The 16,554-nt window shown below is 42.1% G+C and overlaps 2 protein-coding genes across 3 annotated transcripts in view; one reads left to right on the top strand and one right to left on the bottom strand.

The window, feature by feature from the left end:
* The window catches only part of IQCB1 (IQ motif containing B1), a 43,516-nt gene extending 34,675 nt beyond the window's left edge, over window positions 1-8,841 (top strand). Inside the window, exons 7-13 of one of the 2 annotated variants that reach the window (XM_078786939.1) lie at window positions 1,873-1,979; window positions 2,163-2,272; window positions 5,931-6,073; window positions 6,530-6,678; window positions 6,833-6,964; window positions 7,082-7,238; window positions 7,708-8,841. In XM_078786939.1, coding sequence (XP_078643065.1) covers window positions 1,873-1,979; window positions 2,163-2,272; window positions 5,931-6,073; window positions 6,530-6,678; window positions 6,833-6,964; window positions 7,082-7,238; window positions 7,708-7,868 — 959 coding nt within the window. In that variant the 3' untranslated portion in view covers window positions 7,869-8,841. The remainder of the gene's footprint in view (window positions 1-1,872; window positions 1,980-2,162; window positions 2,273-5,930; window positions 6,074-6,529; window positions 6,679-6,832; window positions 6,965-7,081; window positions 7,239-7,707) is intronic. The other variant, XM_078786942.1, reaches the window with a different exon arrangement.
* LOC137437411 (glycerol-3-phosphate dehydrogenase [NAD(+)], cytoplasmic) overlaps window positions 6,390-16,554 on the bottom strand; it is a 78,585-nt gene continuing 68,420 nt past the window's right edge. The window contains exon 8 of the mRNA XM_068131725.2: window positions 6,390-9,499. Coding sequence (XP_067987826.2) covers window positions 9,403-9,499 — 97 coding nt within the window. The 3' untranslated portion in view covers window positions 6,390-9,402. The remainder of the gene's footprint in view (window positions 9,500-16,554) is intronic.

The following is a 16,554-nucleotide window of genomic DNA, read 5'->3' on the forward strand; positions in this document are numbered from 1 at the left end:
AGGCGACTAACAGGGTTGGCGGCAGGAAGGGCATCCGGCCCTAAAACATTGCTTCAAAAAGGGGACCACGGTGCCCGCAAAAGGCCAACCCTTGCTCTGCGGGGAAAAATGGCCTTGAAAGGTGCTTCTGTTCTTTCTGTTCACAAATTGAAAATTTTGTGTAACCTCAAAATGGGTTAGACAAAAAATGTTCAGGTAACCCTTTCAATTTTGTGGGTAAAAAGAGAGAAAAGAAAGGAGAGCATAGCGAATAAAATGAATTCCTGGTCTTGTTCCTCAAAAATGGCCAATTTTATTATTTTAGTTAAAACTAAATAAATACATCTTTGATACACCCAATAAAAAAAAATTTTTAAACCACCTTTAGAGGCCATTTTTCCCCGCAAGCGGGGGTTGGCCTTTTTCGGGAACTGTGGTTGTTGTTGTTTTTCGGTCCCCTTTTTGAAGCAATGTTTTACGGCCGGATGCCCTTCCTGACGCCAACCCTTTTTGCCGCCTTTAACGACAAGCAGGGAATTACCAGTGAACTGGTACTCAATTTGCCGACCTCGGAAGGATGACAGGCTGAGTCAACCCCCCTGGCGTTAATTCAGCGATTGACCGGGATTCGAACCCAGGATCCTAGGATCCTAAGCCGGCACCCTAGCCGCTAGCCCAATATCAGGGATTTCGCACCCAACACCCAATGCTGACTTTAAAAAAAAACAAAAAAAACACCTTTAGAGGCCATTTTTCGGGGACCATGGTTGTTGTTGTTTTTCGGTCCCCTTTTTGAAGTAATGTTTTACGGCCGGATGCCCTTCCTGCCGCCAACCCTTTTTGTCGCCTTTTACGACAAGCAGGGAATTACCAGCAAGCTGGTACTCAATTTGCCGACCTCGGAAGGATGACAGGCTGAGTCAACCCCCCTGGCGTTAATTCAGCGATCGACCGGGATTCGAACCCAGGATCCTAAGCTGGCACCCTAGCCGCTAGCCCAACACCAGGCCAGGTTGGGCCGCTAGCCCAACACCCAATGCTGACTAGGACCATAATAAATGTATGAAAATTGTTAGTGTATGCAATATTAATGAATGATTGTCTTATGAATCGTTCTCTCTGTCAACCAAGTTTTGCAAGTCCGTAATCGTCGTAAATGATGGAAAAAAAAGTTCACTAAGCGGCCGTTAAACGTTTTCACAGAAACGCTCCTGCCGGGTTTCCCGACATCATGGCTGCCAAATGCTCTCTCCCACTAAAGAGTTTGGTCTTGCATAGCAACAACGTGCTTTGGCCAATCAAACAGCTCCACGCATCTTATTTTGTTATCACTTGATGTGCCACGACGATGCCATCAAGACTTGCAACGGTTATACCACAGCATCGATTTTTTAATCCACTCAGTTGACCAAACTCCATATATATCACATTTCTGACATTTGAAGTGCTGCTCTGATTTATTCCAAAATCTTCAGAATCATTCCATCTCCCCTAATGATTTCAAATCTGCATATTTCGTACGATAGACAAAGTAATCAATCTTTAAGTCCACGGTTCTAGGACATTTGAACTTCTTGAAAATTTGTCCAATTTTTCACGAGCTCTGTCAAATGTTTCTTCACATAATTGGTTGATGAAGTTACATTCGCAATGTGAACACCCAAATATGTTGATAGGCATATTTTGTCGAAGACCTTTGTTCTGTAAAGTAGTTTAAGTTTTGTTTATGCTTTCATTCATCTATCCCAACTATATTAACAGTTTTACGTCCGTTGCACCAAGTTGATTTTTCATGCAGTTACATTTCCAGTCTTACTCGTATTGCTGCTGTGTGAGCTTTCTACGTCCACCTTTGTTACATTTGTAGCACTCTTGTCTTTGCCCTCCATTTAGGACTCAGCCACTCGCTCACTATTTTACAAGGTGGGGAGCACCATGAGCCTTTTTCACAGCTACTTGATATGCTCAATGAGACGTCTGCTCAGCATGTGGAAGTGCAGGTGAGTTTAGGTCCACAAGGTGGTAGAGGCATGCCAAGATTGGAATTTTATTTTGTTTGCCGCTAATGGGAAGATTTGACTTGCTGCTTCGTTGCTTCTTTCATATCACGACCTCCGCTCCTGTGCCCTTTTTTTTGCGACCTTCAGATGTTTTTCATCCGGTTCCCCCATTGTACCTTTCAGCAGCAACACAATGCAGCAACCACCATACAGTCAGCATGGAGGGCTCACCAAGTGAGACGGAGGCTTAAATTTCTGACAAAAGTTGTCACGTTCTTGCAGCGTACTTTTCGGTGAGATACGTCCATGTGGAGGATACATTGCGTTCATTTCATAGCTTTACCTCCGCCGCCGAAGGTGGATGGAGGTTATGCTTTCACTCCTGTCTGTTTGTTTGTCTGTCTGTGAACGGGATATCTCAAAAAGTTGTGGACGGATTCGGACGAAATTTGGCAGATATGTAGTGCATGTGACAAGGACGAAATGATTAGATTGTGGTGAAGTATCGGATTCGGATCCGGCTACTAGAATTTTTTAAGCGATTCTTCACCATTGGGAGATAGGGCCAAAAACGATATGGACGGATTTGGACGAAACCTGGTGGAGAGGTTGGGTGTGTGACAAGGAAGAATCGATTCAATTTTGGTGAAGATCTCAATATGATACAAGAATTATATACAATTCAATTCAGATACAAGAATTATTTAATTTTTAAGTGATTCTTCACCATTGAGAGATCAGGTGAAAAGTGATATATATCATGATATTTTAAAAAGTTATGGACGAGTTATGACTAAAAGAGGTGAATGAGTTGGTTGGGTGACAATAACAAGCTGATTTGATTTTGGTTCAGGTCCAAATCCAGATCCGGCCTATCATTGGGATACAAAACAAACTGTTCAGCCTGGCGGAGGTATGCGCTCTACCGAGGTGCCGTTCTAGTTAATGTTGTCTTACCTGTGCAGTTATTTTGGTGCATTTCTTACAATAGGGTGTGATTAAAATTAGAATGTAAAAAAACATTTGTTACAGTGGGCCTGTGTTGAACTTTCATTGTAGCATTCTCACATTATACAAATTGAGGGAAAGAATGAAGGATGCCATATGCACGTACATATAAAAATGGAGATTATTTTGCTTTTTAGTAATGTAAGTGAATCGATTTGTGAAATGCTTTAATTTGATATACTAGTGAAGAAAACCTCTTTTGTTATGTCATCTCTTGTAACACATTTGAGGGCATGTTAAACAAGTGTTAACTTCAAGAAGATGTTGCCATGTTGACATATGTTGTAGACTACTGTGTAACATGGATGCTGGAAAATGGCATTGCAATAACTCATTGGATCCAAGTGCTGCACATGGTTGCCCCATTCAACATAAGAGTATGAAAGAACAGATACTGTGTCTTAACTGCTAAATCAATGATGAGCTTATTAGCCCGTCACACTCGCTGCGGGAGATGGGGTTATTGCAATCACGTGTGTGTGTGTTCGTGTGTGTGTGTGTGTGTGTGTGTGTGTGTGTGTGTGTGTGTGTGTGTGTGTGTGTGTGTGTGTGTGTGTGTGTATATTGTCTGGGAGGTGGGAGCCACAGGACTTGTACTTCTTTCTCATTGCAGGAGATAACCTGCAATGCTTTGGCCTGTGGGATGGCCAATGAAGGCCAAGGTAGTGTTCTGGGCCCTGTGCTTTGTCTGGTCTTCATCAATGATCTCTCCGACTCTCTGGAAAATCCTCTCTATCTCTTTGCTGATGACTCCAATCTCTGCCGCTCCATTCCTCATCCCTCAGATCGACAGTCTGCAGCCTCCTCACTCTCTGCAGATCTGGACAAAATCACAGACTGGTCAAACAAGTGGAACATGTCTTTCAATCCTGACAAATCTCACACTCTCACTTTGTCTCTCTGAAAAGACCGACTGGAAAACCCTCCCATATACTTTCTCAACAATCCTCTCCAAGAAGTTCTGTTGCTCAAGCTTTTGGGTCTCACTATCTGCCATGATCTTTCTTAGGAAAACCACATTTCCAAGCTGGCCTCCAAAGCCAGTCGCCGACTGGGCATCCTCCGTCATGCGAAGTCCTTCCTTGGCACACCTGAGCTCCTCACCACATACAAGGCTTTTATCCGCAGCTCAATGGAATACTGTTCCCCCTTCTGGGCCGGTGCTCCTGCCTCACACCTAGCTCGGCTTCACGCTGTTGAAACCAAAGCTTTCAGAATCATTGGAATCTCGATGCTAACTGCAATGAAGCTAACTCCGAGGGCCTTTCACTTACTCACCACAGGCAGGTTGGTGGTCTTTCTGTCTTCTACCGACTCCTCTCCGGCCTTGCTCCCCCAGCTCTCTCTGTGCTCTGTCCCCCAAATATTCCTACAAGTCGCACAACATCTGCCAGCAATCCTCTTATGGTTAAACTGCCAAAATCAAGACTCTCTGCTCACCTTCACTCCTTCATTCCCCTTTTCTCCCACCTCTGGAACAATCTCCCACACTCTCTTCAATCCCACTCCTCCCTCCAGGTCTTTAAAACAGCTGTTTACCACCATCTCTTATCTTCCCCCATCCAAAACCTTGATCTTTTCTACCCCCGCTAATTCACCCCAGATACACTTTTTTGAAATTCCAACTTCTTTCCTGGAAGTCCTTGCAGTGTCCATATGTTTTATACCTCTCCCACCTCCCCCAAACCCTCTCCCTCCCACAGTTCTTTCGATGTCCCTGCTCTCAAATGTTGTGTTTGTGTCCTTCCCCCTCTCTCCCCATCTTGTCTACCGCTCCCCTTATTTTGTGTTTTTGTGTCGGTTTGACTTTTTGTGTGATTAATGTTCACTCTTTCACGAGCCTCGATCTTGTATACAAATATATATATGTATACAAATATATATATATATATACTGTATATATATATATATATATATATATATATATATATATATATATATATATATATATATATATATATATATATATATATATATGTATGTATATATATATATATATATATATATATATATATATATATATATATATATATATATATATATATATATATATATATATATATATACAGTATATATATATATATTTGTGTATGTATGTATATATATATATGTATATGTATATATATTATATATATATATATATATATATATATGTATATATATATATGTATATATATATATATATATATATATATATATATATATATATTATATACTGTATATATAATATGTTGGACTTTAAATTCTACTGTCAAGTAGAATTTGTCAATCAAGTGGAGTCAATCAAGGAGAGGACAATGTGAAGTCGGCACACCAGCTTAAAGGGGAGACCAATACTCGATAGAGCTGCGGGCAATGAAGGCCTTTGTAGGTTATGAGTAGTTCTTATTGTTCAAGGAATTACTTGGAATGATGGAAGATGCCCAGTCTGTGGCTCAGGAGAGGTTGTGGCTGATAATCAGGTCCAAAAGTTCAAGAAAGCAAATCTTTTCCAGTGGCTGACTCTGGATGCATTTAAACAATCCTTCAAGAACCATAAGGGGAAAATGTTTGATTTGCTAGGATTGAAAGACTTGTTCCATATGTCAGACCAGTATCTAATCAATATCAGAGTGGCAGAGAGTGATGCAGCTGCTGTTATCGGCCTGCCTTTGGGATGGGTTACTCCCATAGGAGGGGAGTCTCCTGCAAGTCTCCTGCATATGAGGGGAGTCTCCTGTTACACAATGGGGAGTCTCCTGCAAGAGGGAAGAGGGGATTTTCCAGTGTATCTGAGATGTCATTTACATAGAAGAGGAACATGACTGGGCCCAAGATGCAGCCTTGGAGCACTCCATCCTTTTCTAATTTAAATCATTAACTTTCAGTTTCTGAGCTCTTCTTTGCACTCATTTAATGTCTTCCCTGCTTTATCGTTGGGCTTTTTATCCACATGATCCACAGAGCTCGGCGGAAACACTCGCTGTGCCAAAGAGAGCAAAATATTTTACAGCACGAGGCAGCGTTGGAGCAGCAGAGGAAGCGTCGAAGAGCTCAACGTGCCTCATGGCACCGACGCCTCCAGCTGCTCCAGAGAATTCCAGCAAGTATGATTCGCTCCTTTGTTTTGCGAGCAAGGAGTTACCTTCTTGTAACTAAGTGCTGAACAAGCTCATCAAGCATACGTCATGCTTGACAAGCAATTATATTCTTCCTACAAACGACACAATGAGCCCCCCCCCAAACACCTGTGTGTTTATTATTGGTATCCACCTGTTAGTTGTGCTATGGTCAGTGCCATTTCTTGCCAAAAGTAAAATTGTGGCCCTTTGAAAAAAATCAACCCCGAAGCTGAAATAGATCTAAACTTCTTGTCCTTTCATGGCCACCGCACAGAAGAGGATGCTGAAACTGGAACAAATATAATGTTGTTGTTTTTTATTGTCATCGTATGCGGTGAATATTTTTAACGAGAGAAGACATTGCCTCATAATTTGTACACATGTTTACCATTAGCCACAGTGTATTGATGCAGTCAGGGTTCAGGGCTCGATTTTCTGCAGGTGAACTGCAAAGAGTCCTGAAAGAGGAGCGACATCATGCTGCCACATTGATCCAAGCAACCTGGAGGGCTTGGCACCAGAGGAAGATTTTTCAAAGACAAAGGCCCTCGTTGTTAAGAGAGAAGGCAGCTCGAATCATCCAGCAAGCTGTGAGTTGAAAGCCTTAATGATAACATGCACCTGGGATCCAACTACACGCCTCTTGTTATCTTCCTTTCCAACCTACTCTTCTACCAATCTAAAGGCCATTTTTAAATCATGCCTAATCTGTATCTCCACCACCTTTGGCTTGTTTCTGTCCAGGTTCGCAAGTTCCTGCACCGTGTTCATGTTCGGCGCCAGGTGTGCCACCCCACATTGGGGGCACTGCCAATTAGCCACGCTCGGCACCTCGAGCTTCGTGCACATGTGGAAGAGAATTCACAGCTTCTCTTGGTGCCTTCTACAGATAATCATAATCAAATTAAGTTCCCATCAGCATTTCATATGGTCGTGGCTTATAAATAATTAAATTAACTGTTTTTGGGGGGTTGTTTGTTTTCCACGTGAAAGGTGCAAGGAATCGGTAAGGAGAGGTGCAGTGATCTGCACAAGCAGGCACAGTGTACGCTTGTGAAACATGCGCTTCAGCACACAGAGAGGCAGAAGAGACACATCCGCTGCCTGGCCACGCTCGCCCAGCTGCACACAGATGCACAACTGCTTATGAGTATTTACATTGGAACATGTATTATTATTGCTTACGTACCTATTTCTTATTACATGGTGTTATTGTACAGGCTGGGTTAGGTCGCAGCTAATTGTAATCCTCTTATGCAGCTCTCCATTGTGAATGCATATGCTATCTCTATTATTATGTGGTGGTCCATCAATTTGAAAAGGGGACATATATATATTCATACCCCTGAGAGATGGGGGTGAGGGCAGGCAGATAGAAAAATCGAAGGGAAGGCAAAATGATAAGGGTGGAAAGGGAGAAAAGTATGGAATAAAAGTAGGAAGAGAACGTGAATTTGAAGGGAAATGGGTGGGTGTTGGAGAGGTGGAGGAGGAAGATTCCAAATGTGTTCCATTTTTTCCATGATAGCCAATTTATCGATACTACTTAGGGTGCTGGCATTGAGAAGATGCACTCTGCTTTTCCGATTTCATCCTACTTTGTATTTGTGTATGTTTAGATGCACCAGGCCTGCAGGAAGGTGGCACCCAATTGGCTGTCTTCAAGAGCTACTCCAGCCCTATTGCAGCCCAAGCTCGGCAGCGCCACTTGGCCATGGCGTGCCAGCCCCATTTCTGGTGGCAAAAACTTTTGGATGATAATGCCTTTGATACCAAGTGAGATGGCCCTGTCCTGCCTCAAATGCCAATACCAGGTTGATTCGAGTTGCAGAGAAGCTAAATATCAGACCCAAATTAAGACTGTTGGCAAGATCTCCAAGGAAAGCCCATGTCCCAAATATAGATCCATATAGAATGCTGACCGTGTCCTAATCTACGATATACTGCCCCCCGTGTACTGCCCAGGGATACCTCATACTCATAGTCTTCGGGCATTGGTACATAGTAAACTATGGCAATTCACATATGAAAACCTTTCCTTGATTATAGTATTGCATTAGATTCATTTATTTTTTTACAGGAGTACAAGTAAGAGGGTAAAGCATTATTTCCAAATTCCTGCCCTAAAAGAAGCGAGTTCTTTAGAGGGTGGCACAGCACTATGAAGTTTATATTTGGACATGGGTAACTTGAGAGGCAGTTGGGCAGTGACTGAGCAAGGACAAAAATGGCACTCTGCTTGGCTGTAGCTTATCTTTTTACCCTGCGCTCGCGAAGCGAAAAGCGGGGTTAAGCATTCAGTTACGTACGTACGCGTGCCGTGTGCCATGTCTGCATTTTAAAAAATCATTTTCTCAGCAACCGTTGGTCCGATTGACATGACATTTTCACCATAGGAGGGCCTCCTCCTGTAGAATATTTTAATGATTATTATGACAACATAGGTCACGTGGTACAAGCGCCATCTTGGAAAAACTTCGCACCTCTATATCTCTGAAACCACTCCATGGAAAAAATTGAGACCTGGCTCATTGCCAAGTACTCCCCATGGGGAATAAGATATGTTAATGATGTCATCGGTGCCTTCGTTATGACGTCATAATTCGCCAAATACAACACTTATCCATCTCATCATTATTAATTTTTTCTCAGCAACTGTTCGTCTGATGGATACGAAATTTTCACCATAGGAGCGCCTCCTCCTTTGGAATATTTTAATGATAATCATGACGGCATAGGTCATGTGGTACAGGCGCCATCTTTGAAAAACCGAAAAATGTTGCACCTCTATATCTCCAAAACCACTGCATGGAAAAAATTGAAACGGGGCTCATTGTAAATAACTCTATATGGGGAATAGGTGTTGTTAACGATGACGTCATTGGTGCCATAATTATGACGTTATAATTCGACAGGGTCAACGCTTAGTCTGATCAGTTTGAAATGTATTGAGCGTGATCTATGCAACAATTATATTAGAGAATATAAATATATGATGTCATTGCTCACGTGGTCTGGCAGCCATATTGGATCAAAGGAAAAAAATGTTCAAAAACAGAAGAGTTGGCTCGCAACAAGTTGACTGCGCAGGGTAAGTATTCTATGAATACCATCTAGTTTTTCAATGCATTGTCACAAGGATTGCTTTAAGTGAAACGGTATCCATATTAACAAATTACATGACCCTCCTCTGACCAGCAATTAATTTAAAGAGGTGTAAGTATGATGGGAAGTAATGTGATATTGGAAAGCGAATGGGCTTGTCCAATCAGCATCGCAGTCCGTAGGTGGTGTTGCAAGTTTGTCCGGTGGGACTACATATGCTCTGGATGGCTCTGAAGGCATGCGATGAAGTCGTGCACAGGTTTTCCTTCGTAGCATACTTGATACACGCCCATGAAGAGGGGAAACCTACACAAACACACACAAACAGACCCTTCTTTAAAATTGCAATTAGCATGACAACAGCAGGAATTATCTTGTATCCAAATGTCAGAATTTTTTTTACATGGACTATATTTCGTGTCTGATTAGAAACTTTATTTATTGTAAGCATACAGTGTGGTAGATGAGGAATGATGTGGCGCGTGTGCCAAGTGGCATTCAACGTGGGACAACAGATCCAAGCCACGCCGTTGTGGGAGTGCAAGGATACGTCTCTATTTTGGTGTATAACTCTTTGGTGGTTTTGCTCTCCACTCAGCTCCCCTCTTCTCGTACTCTGTCGGTCAATTGCTTTGTTGCCAATCATTGAGAGGTAACCTTCACAGCCTCAACCCAATCCTTTTGTCTCATCAGTTACTGAACAAGAGTTAACTTGTGATTGTTGTTTAACATATTTTTTTTAAAGAAAATTAATGGAGGAGCTTGTACATAAATCACCTGCAGGACAAGAAGAGTGGGAGACATGAATGCACTTTCACATCAATTACAAGAAAGTATGTCGACAATCAACACAGTGCGTGGGGTTTGAACCTGGGGATCACAGTAGCAGGAGCTAATTCTTCAGGTGTGAATGCAAGACAGGCTAACTTATGGTTGGACCCCATATTGTTTGCTATAAATATGGCCACTTGTTTGACAGCATCATCAACTTAAAAAGCCTTATTATCGATTATCTAGTTCCGTGAAGTGTCCGACTTCTGGTGACATTAATGATCAGATTCCTCCATTATCCTGATTCCTGAAAGTCTGGCAGAGAACTTGGTTGCAAACTTTACCCCATTGATCCAGCACATGAAAGGTCTGACTCTTCCTCTTCTTCCATCAATCATACCCAGCATGGTTGACCTCTCCAGACGTTCGTGTTCTGCATTGAAGATGTGTCGAAAGTATTACAGTCTCTGTTTTATCAAAAGTGCTTCTATTATATCGATTACCTGAAAATGCAAAGCCCGTCCGCATGCTTTTTAGCCTTATCCGAAGGGGAGAGGCTATTAGTGTCAAAAATGTGCCTTTTAAGGACAAGGACACTGTCCAATTGCTTTGTTGCCAATCATTGAGAGGTAACCTTCACAGCCTCAACCCAATCCTTTTGTCTCATCAGTTACTGAACAAGAGTTAACTTGTGATTGTTGTTTAACATATTTTTTTTAAAGAAAATTAATGGAGGAGCTTGTACATAAATCATCTGCAGGACAAGAAGAGTGGGAGACATGAATGCACTTTCACATCAATTACAAGAAAGTATGTCGACAATCAACACAGTGCGTGGGGTTTGAACCTGGGGATCACAGTAGCAGGAGCTAATTCTTCAGGTGTGAATGCAAGACAGGCTAACCTATGGTTGGACCCCATATTGTTTGCTATAAATATGGCCACTTGTTTGACAGCATCATCAACTTAAAAAGCCTTATTATCGATTATCTAGTTCCGTGAAGTGTCCGACTTCTGGTGACATTAATGATCAGATTCCTCCATTATCCTGATTCCTGAAAGTCTGGCAGAGAACTTGGTTGCAAACTTTACCCCATTAATCCAGCACATGAAAGGTCTGACTCTTCCTCTTCTTCCATCAATCATACCCAGCATGGTTGACCTCTCCAGACGTTCGTGTTCTGCATTGAAGATGTGTCGAAAGTATTACAGTCTCTGTTTTATCAAAAGTGCTTCTATTATATCGATTACCTGAAAATGCAAAGCCCGTCCGCATGCTTTTTAGCCTTATCCGAAGGGGAGAGGCTATTAGTGTCAAAAATGTGCCTTTTAAGGACAAGGACACTGTCCAATTGCTTGCAATCGGACAGCACAGAAGATAAAGCATTTAGCAGAGAGAGAGTAAAATGTACACTACAGTGTATCAAAAAAGAACACTAGTCTGTAAAGCAAAGTCCATTTTCATGTAGTTTTTTCAAAAGCTTGAAGGAAATATTAGATTTCTCTTCAAAAATGGCTACTTTACATTTGGCAAAATAATATTCCAGCAGCGAGTGGGGATACCCACGGGTTTGGGTCCGGTCCCATTCTTTGCAGATTTGGTCCCACACATGTACGCATCTGATTCGGGATGGAACATGAGCAGGAAAAAACGAACATCTGCATGGAGGTTCAGAAACATCTTCGGATTCATTGATGATTTACTGGCAAATTAGTGAAGGTTAAGGTGGCTGGCAATCCTCCATAAATCCAAAACCATGCAACCTAGAGGCCCCAAACTTTGCATGTATACTTCTCGATCCCCACGAGAGTGCATGAATGAAAACTGGCTGTTTGGGTGTGTTAAAACAACCTTTTTGAAAATGATTAACGAGGTACTCACAACAAAAAACATATAAAAAGCCTTACCAAGATGGCGGCCCGCCATCTTGGTCAACCCACTCTCACATCACATCAGGTTTGGTCTTGGCTAGATGTTAGGCCGCGCGGTTTTTGGCGAATCAATTGTCTAAATGAAGGTTTTATCGTTAACGTTATGAATATCATTGCGTCCCTAAGCTTTTAATATTAGCTTTAAATTTTGTTGGGATGGCTATTAAATCGGGAATTATGGCTTTGTAAAGGAATTCCTTTGGGGGAAACGTTCTTTTTGCTTTGAGCGGCCTCATGGGTTTATTTTAACTCGGATTTGATTTCGGGTTTAGTAGCATCTTCAGGTCGATCGTGGCCCTGGCAAAACAAATTTGGTGAAAATCCGATTAATTTTGAACAACATGGCTTTTAAGGACAATGTGGGGTTTTGACCTTGATGGGTCAGACAATCTTCACAAATGTTCTTCAAGACCTCGTGGGTCTATTTTAACTCCAATTCGGTTTTGGTGGTCGCTGGAGTGGTTGAACACTCGACTACAACAAATTTGATGGAAATCCGACAATTTCTCACTAACTTACAAACATTTTGAGGATTTAACATGGGAAACGATGACCATTACAACGTTAAGTGCAACCCTTTCCCCTTCCTCTCCCTTCTACGTTCCTGTCTCCCCTCCTCTCTCATATTAGACCAGGAGCCCAGAAGGTTTATTCAAGTGAAAAGCGCCGAAGCAACTGACCACGTGGGTTGAATGAAAGGGTTCTACCCCCACATCACAAAAATGCATTGCTGCCCGGTCAGGGCCGGTGCCTTCCCGCCCAAATCGCCCAAAATAGGGACGCCATTGCCGAAAATCCTATTTTCTTCAATATCTGGAAAACTATACATGGCAGTATCACAAATCTGGTGTCTACACCCATGTTTTCATGGTCAATCATTATAAAAATGCATTTCTCCTTAGCCAGGGTTGTGTCTTTCCCACCCAAAAGTGCCCAAAGTAAGGAAACCATTGCTGAAAATCCTATTTCCCTCAATATCTGGACAACTATACATGGGAGTATCACAAATCTGCTGTCTACAACCATGTTTTCATGGTCAATCATTACAAAAATGCATTTCTCCTTAGCCAGGGTTGTGTCTTTCCCACCCAAAAGCACCCAAAGTAAGGAAACCATTGCTGAAAATCCTATTTCCCTCAATATCTGGACAACTATACATGGGAGTATCACAAATCTGCTGTCTACAACCATGTTTTCATGGTCAATCATTACAAAAATGCATTTCTCCTTGGTCAAGCCCAAAAGCGCCCAAAGTAAGGATACCATTGTTAAAAGATCATACTTTCCTAATTATCTGGAAAACTATACATGATAATACCATATGCAAAAACAGTGTTTAGACTTTAAACACTTTTCTAAACACTATCTTGCACCACGTTTCTAAACATGTTTAAATTTATGCTGAACATGTTTAGGAAGTTGATATCTTGTGTTTATTAAACAGACGGTGTTTATGAATTTGACATTTGTGTTTAGGTTTTAAACATTTTTAGAAACACTGTGCAAGAAAAGTGTTTAAAGTCACAAATGACGTGTCTACACCCATGTTTTCATGGTCAGTCATTACATTGACAACATTTACAGTGTTTAAAATATCCAGTTCAACATGCATTACCTCAACAATGGTGTATTATGGTATTTCCATCCAACTTGTGTCCTCAACTCACAACTTGCAGAGTCATTGTCCTTCAGAAGGAAAATAGTACGGTTCAATGACACGAGTTGTTCTGACATCTCTGCATTTTCACGTGTCTACTCCGTCATTCTCATCACTAGTATTGCTGTCCTCACTCCAAGTACTATCGACGTCTGATTCCTCGTCATCTATGGAAGCTGCTCCAACTCTGTCTCCATCATCCGTAGGTGGGCCTGTGAGGGACTCTGGTACTGCACTTCCTGGGTACCAATCTGGTTCAAAGCAGTTTTGAGTCAACTTCCATCCATAGTCTGTGGGACTTGCCCCACCTGTTGGATCAGTCTGGTCAGCCCTCTTCCAGATTCTTGCCACATATCGGGCTCTTTTGATATGATTACCAAGTGTCTTGCTGCACGGGGGAAGAGAAGCACAGTTTCTCTTCTTGATTCTGGCAAGGGGCTCCTTCTCATTACCACCACTCGTGCGCATGAATGCCTTGTATCTGGCTTCATTAATGTCAGAGGTTTTGAACCCATACATCGAGCAGACAAAGGCGGTAACACCTGGAATGTCTACTTCCTCAGAAGTCAGAGATCGCAATGCCATCATATGAGCTGGATCTGATTCCATCCGCTGGAGGGGCTTAACTTTGCCCTTTCTGAAGAAACATGATGTGAAATTACAACCAGTCAGTACAATATAATACACCATTGTTTAGATAATACATGGTGAATTTAGGCATTTTTAAAGCACTGCGATTGTTGGCAATGTAATAATTGACCATGAAAACATGGGTGTAGACTGTAGACACATCATTTGTGATATTCTCATGTATAGTTTTCAAGATATTGAGGAAAGTAGGATTTCAGCAATTGTTTCCTTACTTTGGGCGGGAAAAATATGACCCTTACTAAGGAGAAAACTGCATTTTTGTAATGTTTGACCATGAAAACATGGGTGTAGACAGCAGATTTGTGCTTCTCCCATGTATAGTTGTCCAGATATTGAGGGAAATATGATTTTCAGCAATGGTTTCCTTACTTTGGGTGCATTTGGGCGGGAAAGACACAACCCTGGCTAAGGAGAAATGCATTTTTATAATGATTGACCATGAAAACATGGGTGTAGACACCAGATTTGTGATACTGCCATGTATAGTTTTCCAGATATTGATGAAAATAGGATTTTCGGTAATGGCAGCCCATATTTTGGGCGATTTGGGTGGGAAGGCACCGGCCCTGACCCGGCAGCAATGCATTTTTGTGATGTGGGGGTAGAACCCTTTCAACCCACGTGGTCAGTTGCTTCGGCGCTTTTCACTTGAATAAACCTTCTGGGCTCCTGGTCTATATCTCTCCCACCCATCCCTCCCCACCCACCCTCTCCCCCTCCTCCATACCTCCCACCCACCCTCTTCTCGCCATCCCTCCCACCCACTCTCCACCCCATCGCTCTCATCTCCCTTTCCTCTCCCCCCTCCACCTCTCCTTCCTTGCCCACTACCCCCATCCCCCACCCCTCACCTCCTCCTCCCATCCTGCTCCCCTTCCCTCCCCACACCCCTTCCCTTCTTCCCCTCCCACACCCATTCCCCCTACCTTCTCTCCCCTCCCTCCCTTCCCCCTCTCCCTACCTATCCCATCTCCTCCCCTTCACTACCCTCCTCCATTCCCTCCCTCCCTCCCCCATTCCCTACCTCTTCCCCCTTCCCTACCTCCTCTTCACTCTCTCTCCCCCCTCTTCATATTCCTGGTACGAAGCGACTCTGTGTTACCCGGCAAATCTGGGTACTTCTGCTAGTATTTATTAATCTCCAATGTAACATCTATCCAAAAGAGGAAGAATTTTAAAAAGGGAAACCAATTTCACATTTCAGTTTTTTGGGGGTTTTTTTTTTTTACAAATAGATATCAATAATAACTAGAAAGCATCTGATAATACAAAGACCGTCCGCATCCGCTTTGTATTCAGACTTCTTTTGTATGCTAAACATGACAAAAAAAAACGTCTAAAAAAAACTGACGATTTTAGGTGACCATGACCTTTTGACCTCAAAGGCAAATCGGCTTCATTGACCCAATATGCAAACCTTGCTCAAATTTCAAGTCAATGAGATGGAAATTGACCTTTGATATTCAAGAGAACTATGAATTAGGTCATATAGATATGGCTGGCATGTTGATATTTATACAACCATGAACTTTGACCTTTTGATTTAAAAAAAAAAACCCAATCAGATTCCAGCATTTCATTGGTGAACCAATTCAGTGACCCAATATGCAAATTCTTAAAACTTCAGGTCAATCAGATGAAAATTGACGATTTTATGTTTCTTTGACCAAATTATTATTTGTCTTCTCCATTTTCTCATAATAAAGTTTTCTTGAAAACTTGAAAAAATCTCAGAAACGTTACGGCCTGGACAGACACACACAGATGCTTGGGGGAAAGGGAGGAGAGCTAATAATTAATTTCACACCTCCCGTAATTATTTGATAAACGAGATGATTTTCCATTGCAGATTATACGAATGCCTTTTTGAACAGCAATATTAGCAAAAAGCTCTTCTCGGGCCCAGGTGCAGATGAATTGCATTCGGTAGAGCACACCTCCACCAGGCTGAACAGTTTACTCATAGGTAGGAATGTAGGATCTGCATCCAGACCTTGACCAAATTCTAATCGGCTTGTTCTTGTCATCCACCCAACTCATCTACCTAATTTTGTCCGTCCACAACTTTTTGAAATATAATGCTATATATCGTTTTTGGCCCTATCACTCAATGGTGAAGAATCACTTAAAACATTATCGGATCCGCATCTTTAACAAAATCTAATCACTTCGTCCTTGTCATGCACCCAACCAATCCACCAAGTTTCATCAGAATCCGTCCATAACTTTATAGAGATGTCCTGCTCACAGACACACAAACAGACAGGGGTGAAAACGTTACCTCTGTCGTCCACCTTTGGTGGTGGAGGTAATTATCAGACCAATGAGAGCACAACACAGCACAAAAACT

This window comes from Myxine glutinosa, chromosome 1 (genome assembly GCF_964187855.1).
Source record: "Myxine glutinosa chromosome 1, kmMyxGlut1.1, whole genome shotgun sequence".
Classification (NCBI taxonomy): Eukaryota; Metazoa; Chordata; class Myxini; order Myxiniformes; family Myxinidae; genus Myxine; species Myxine glutinosa.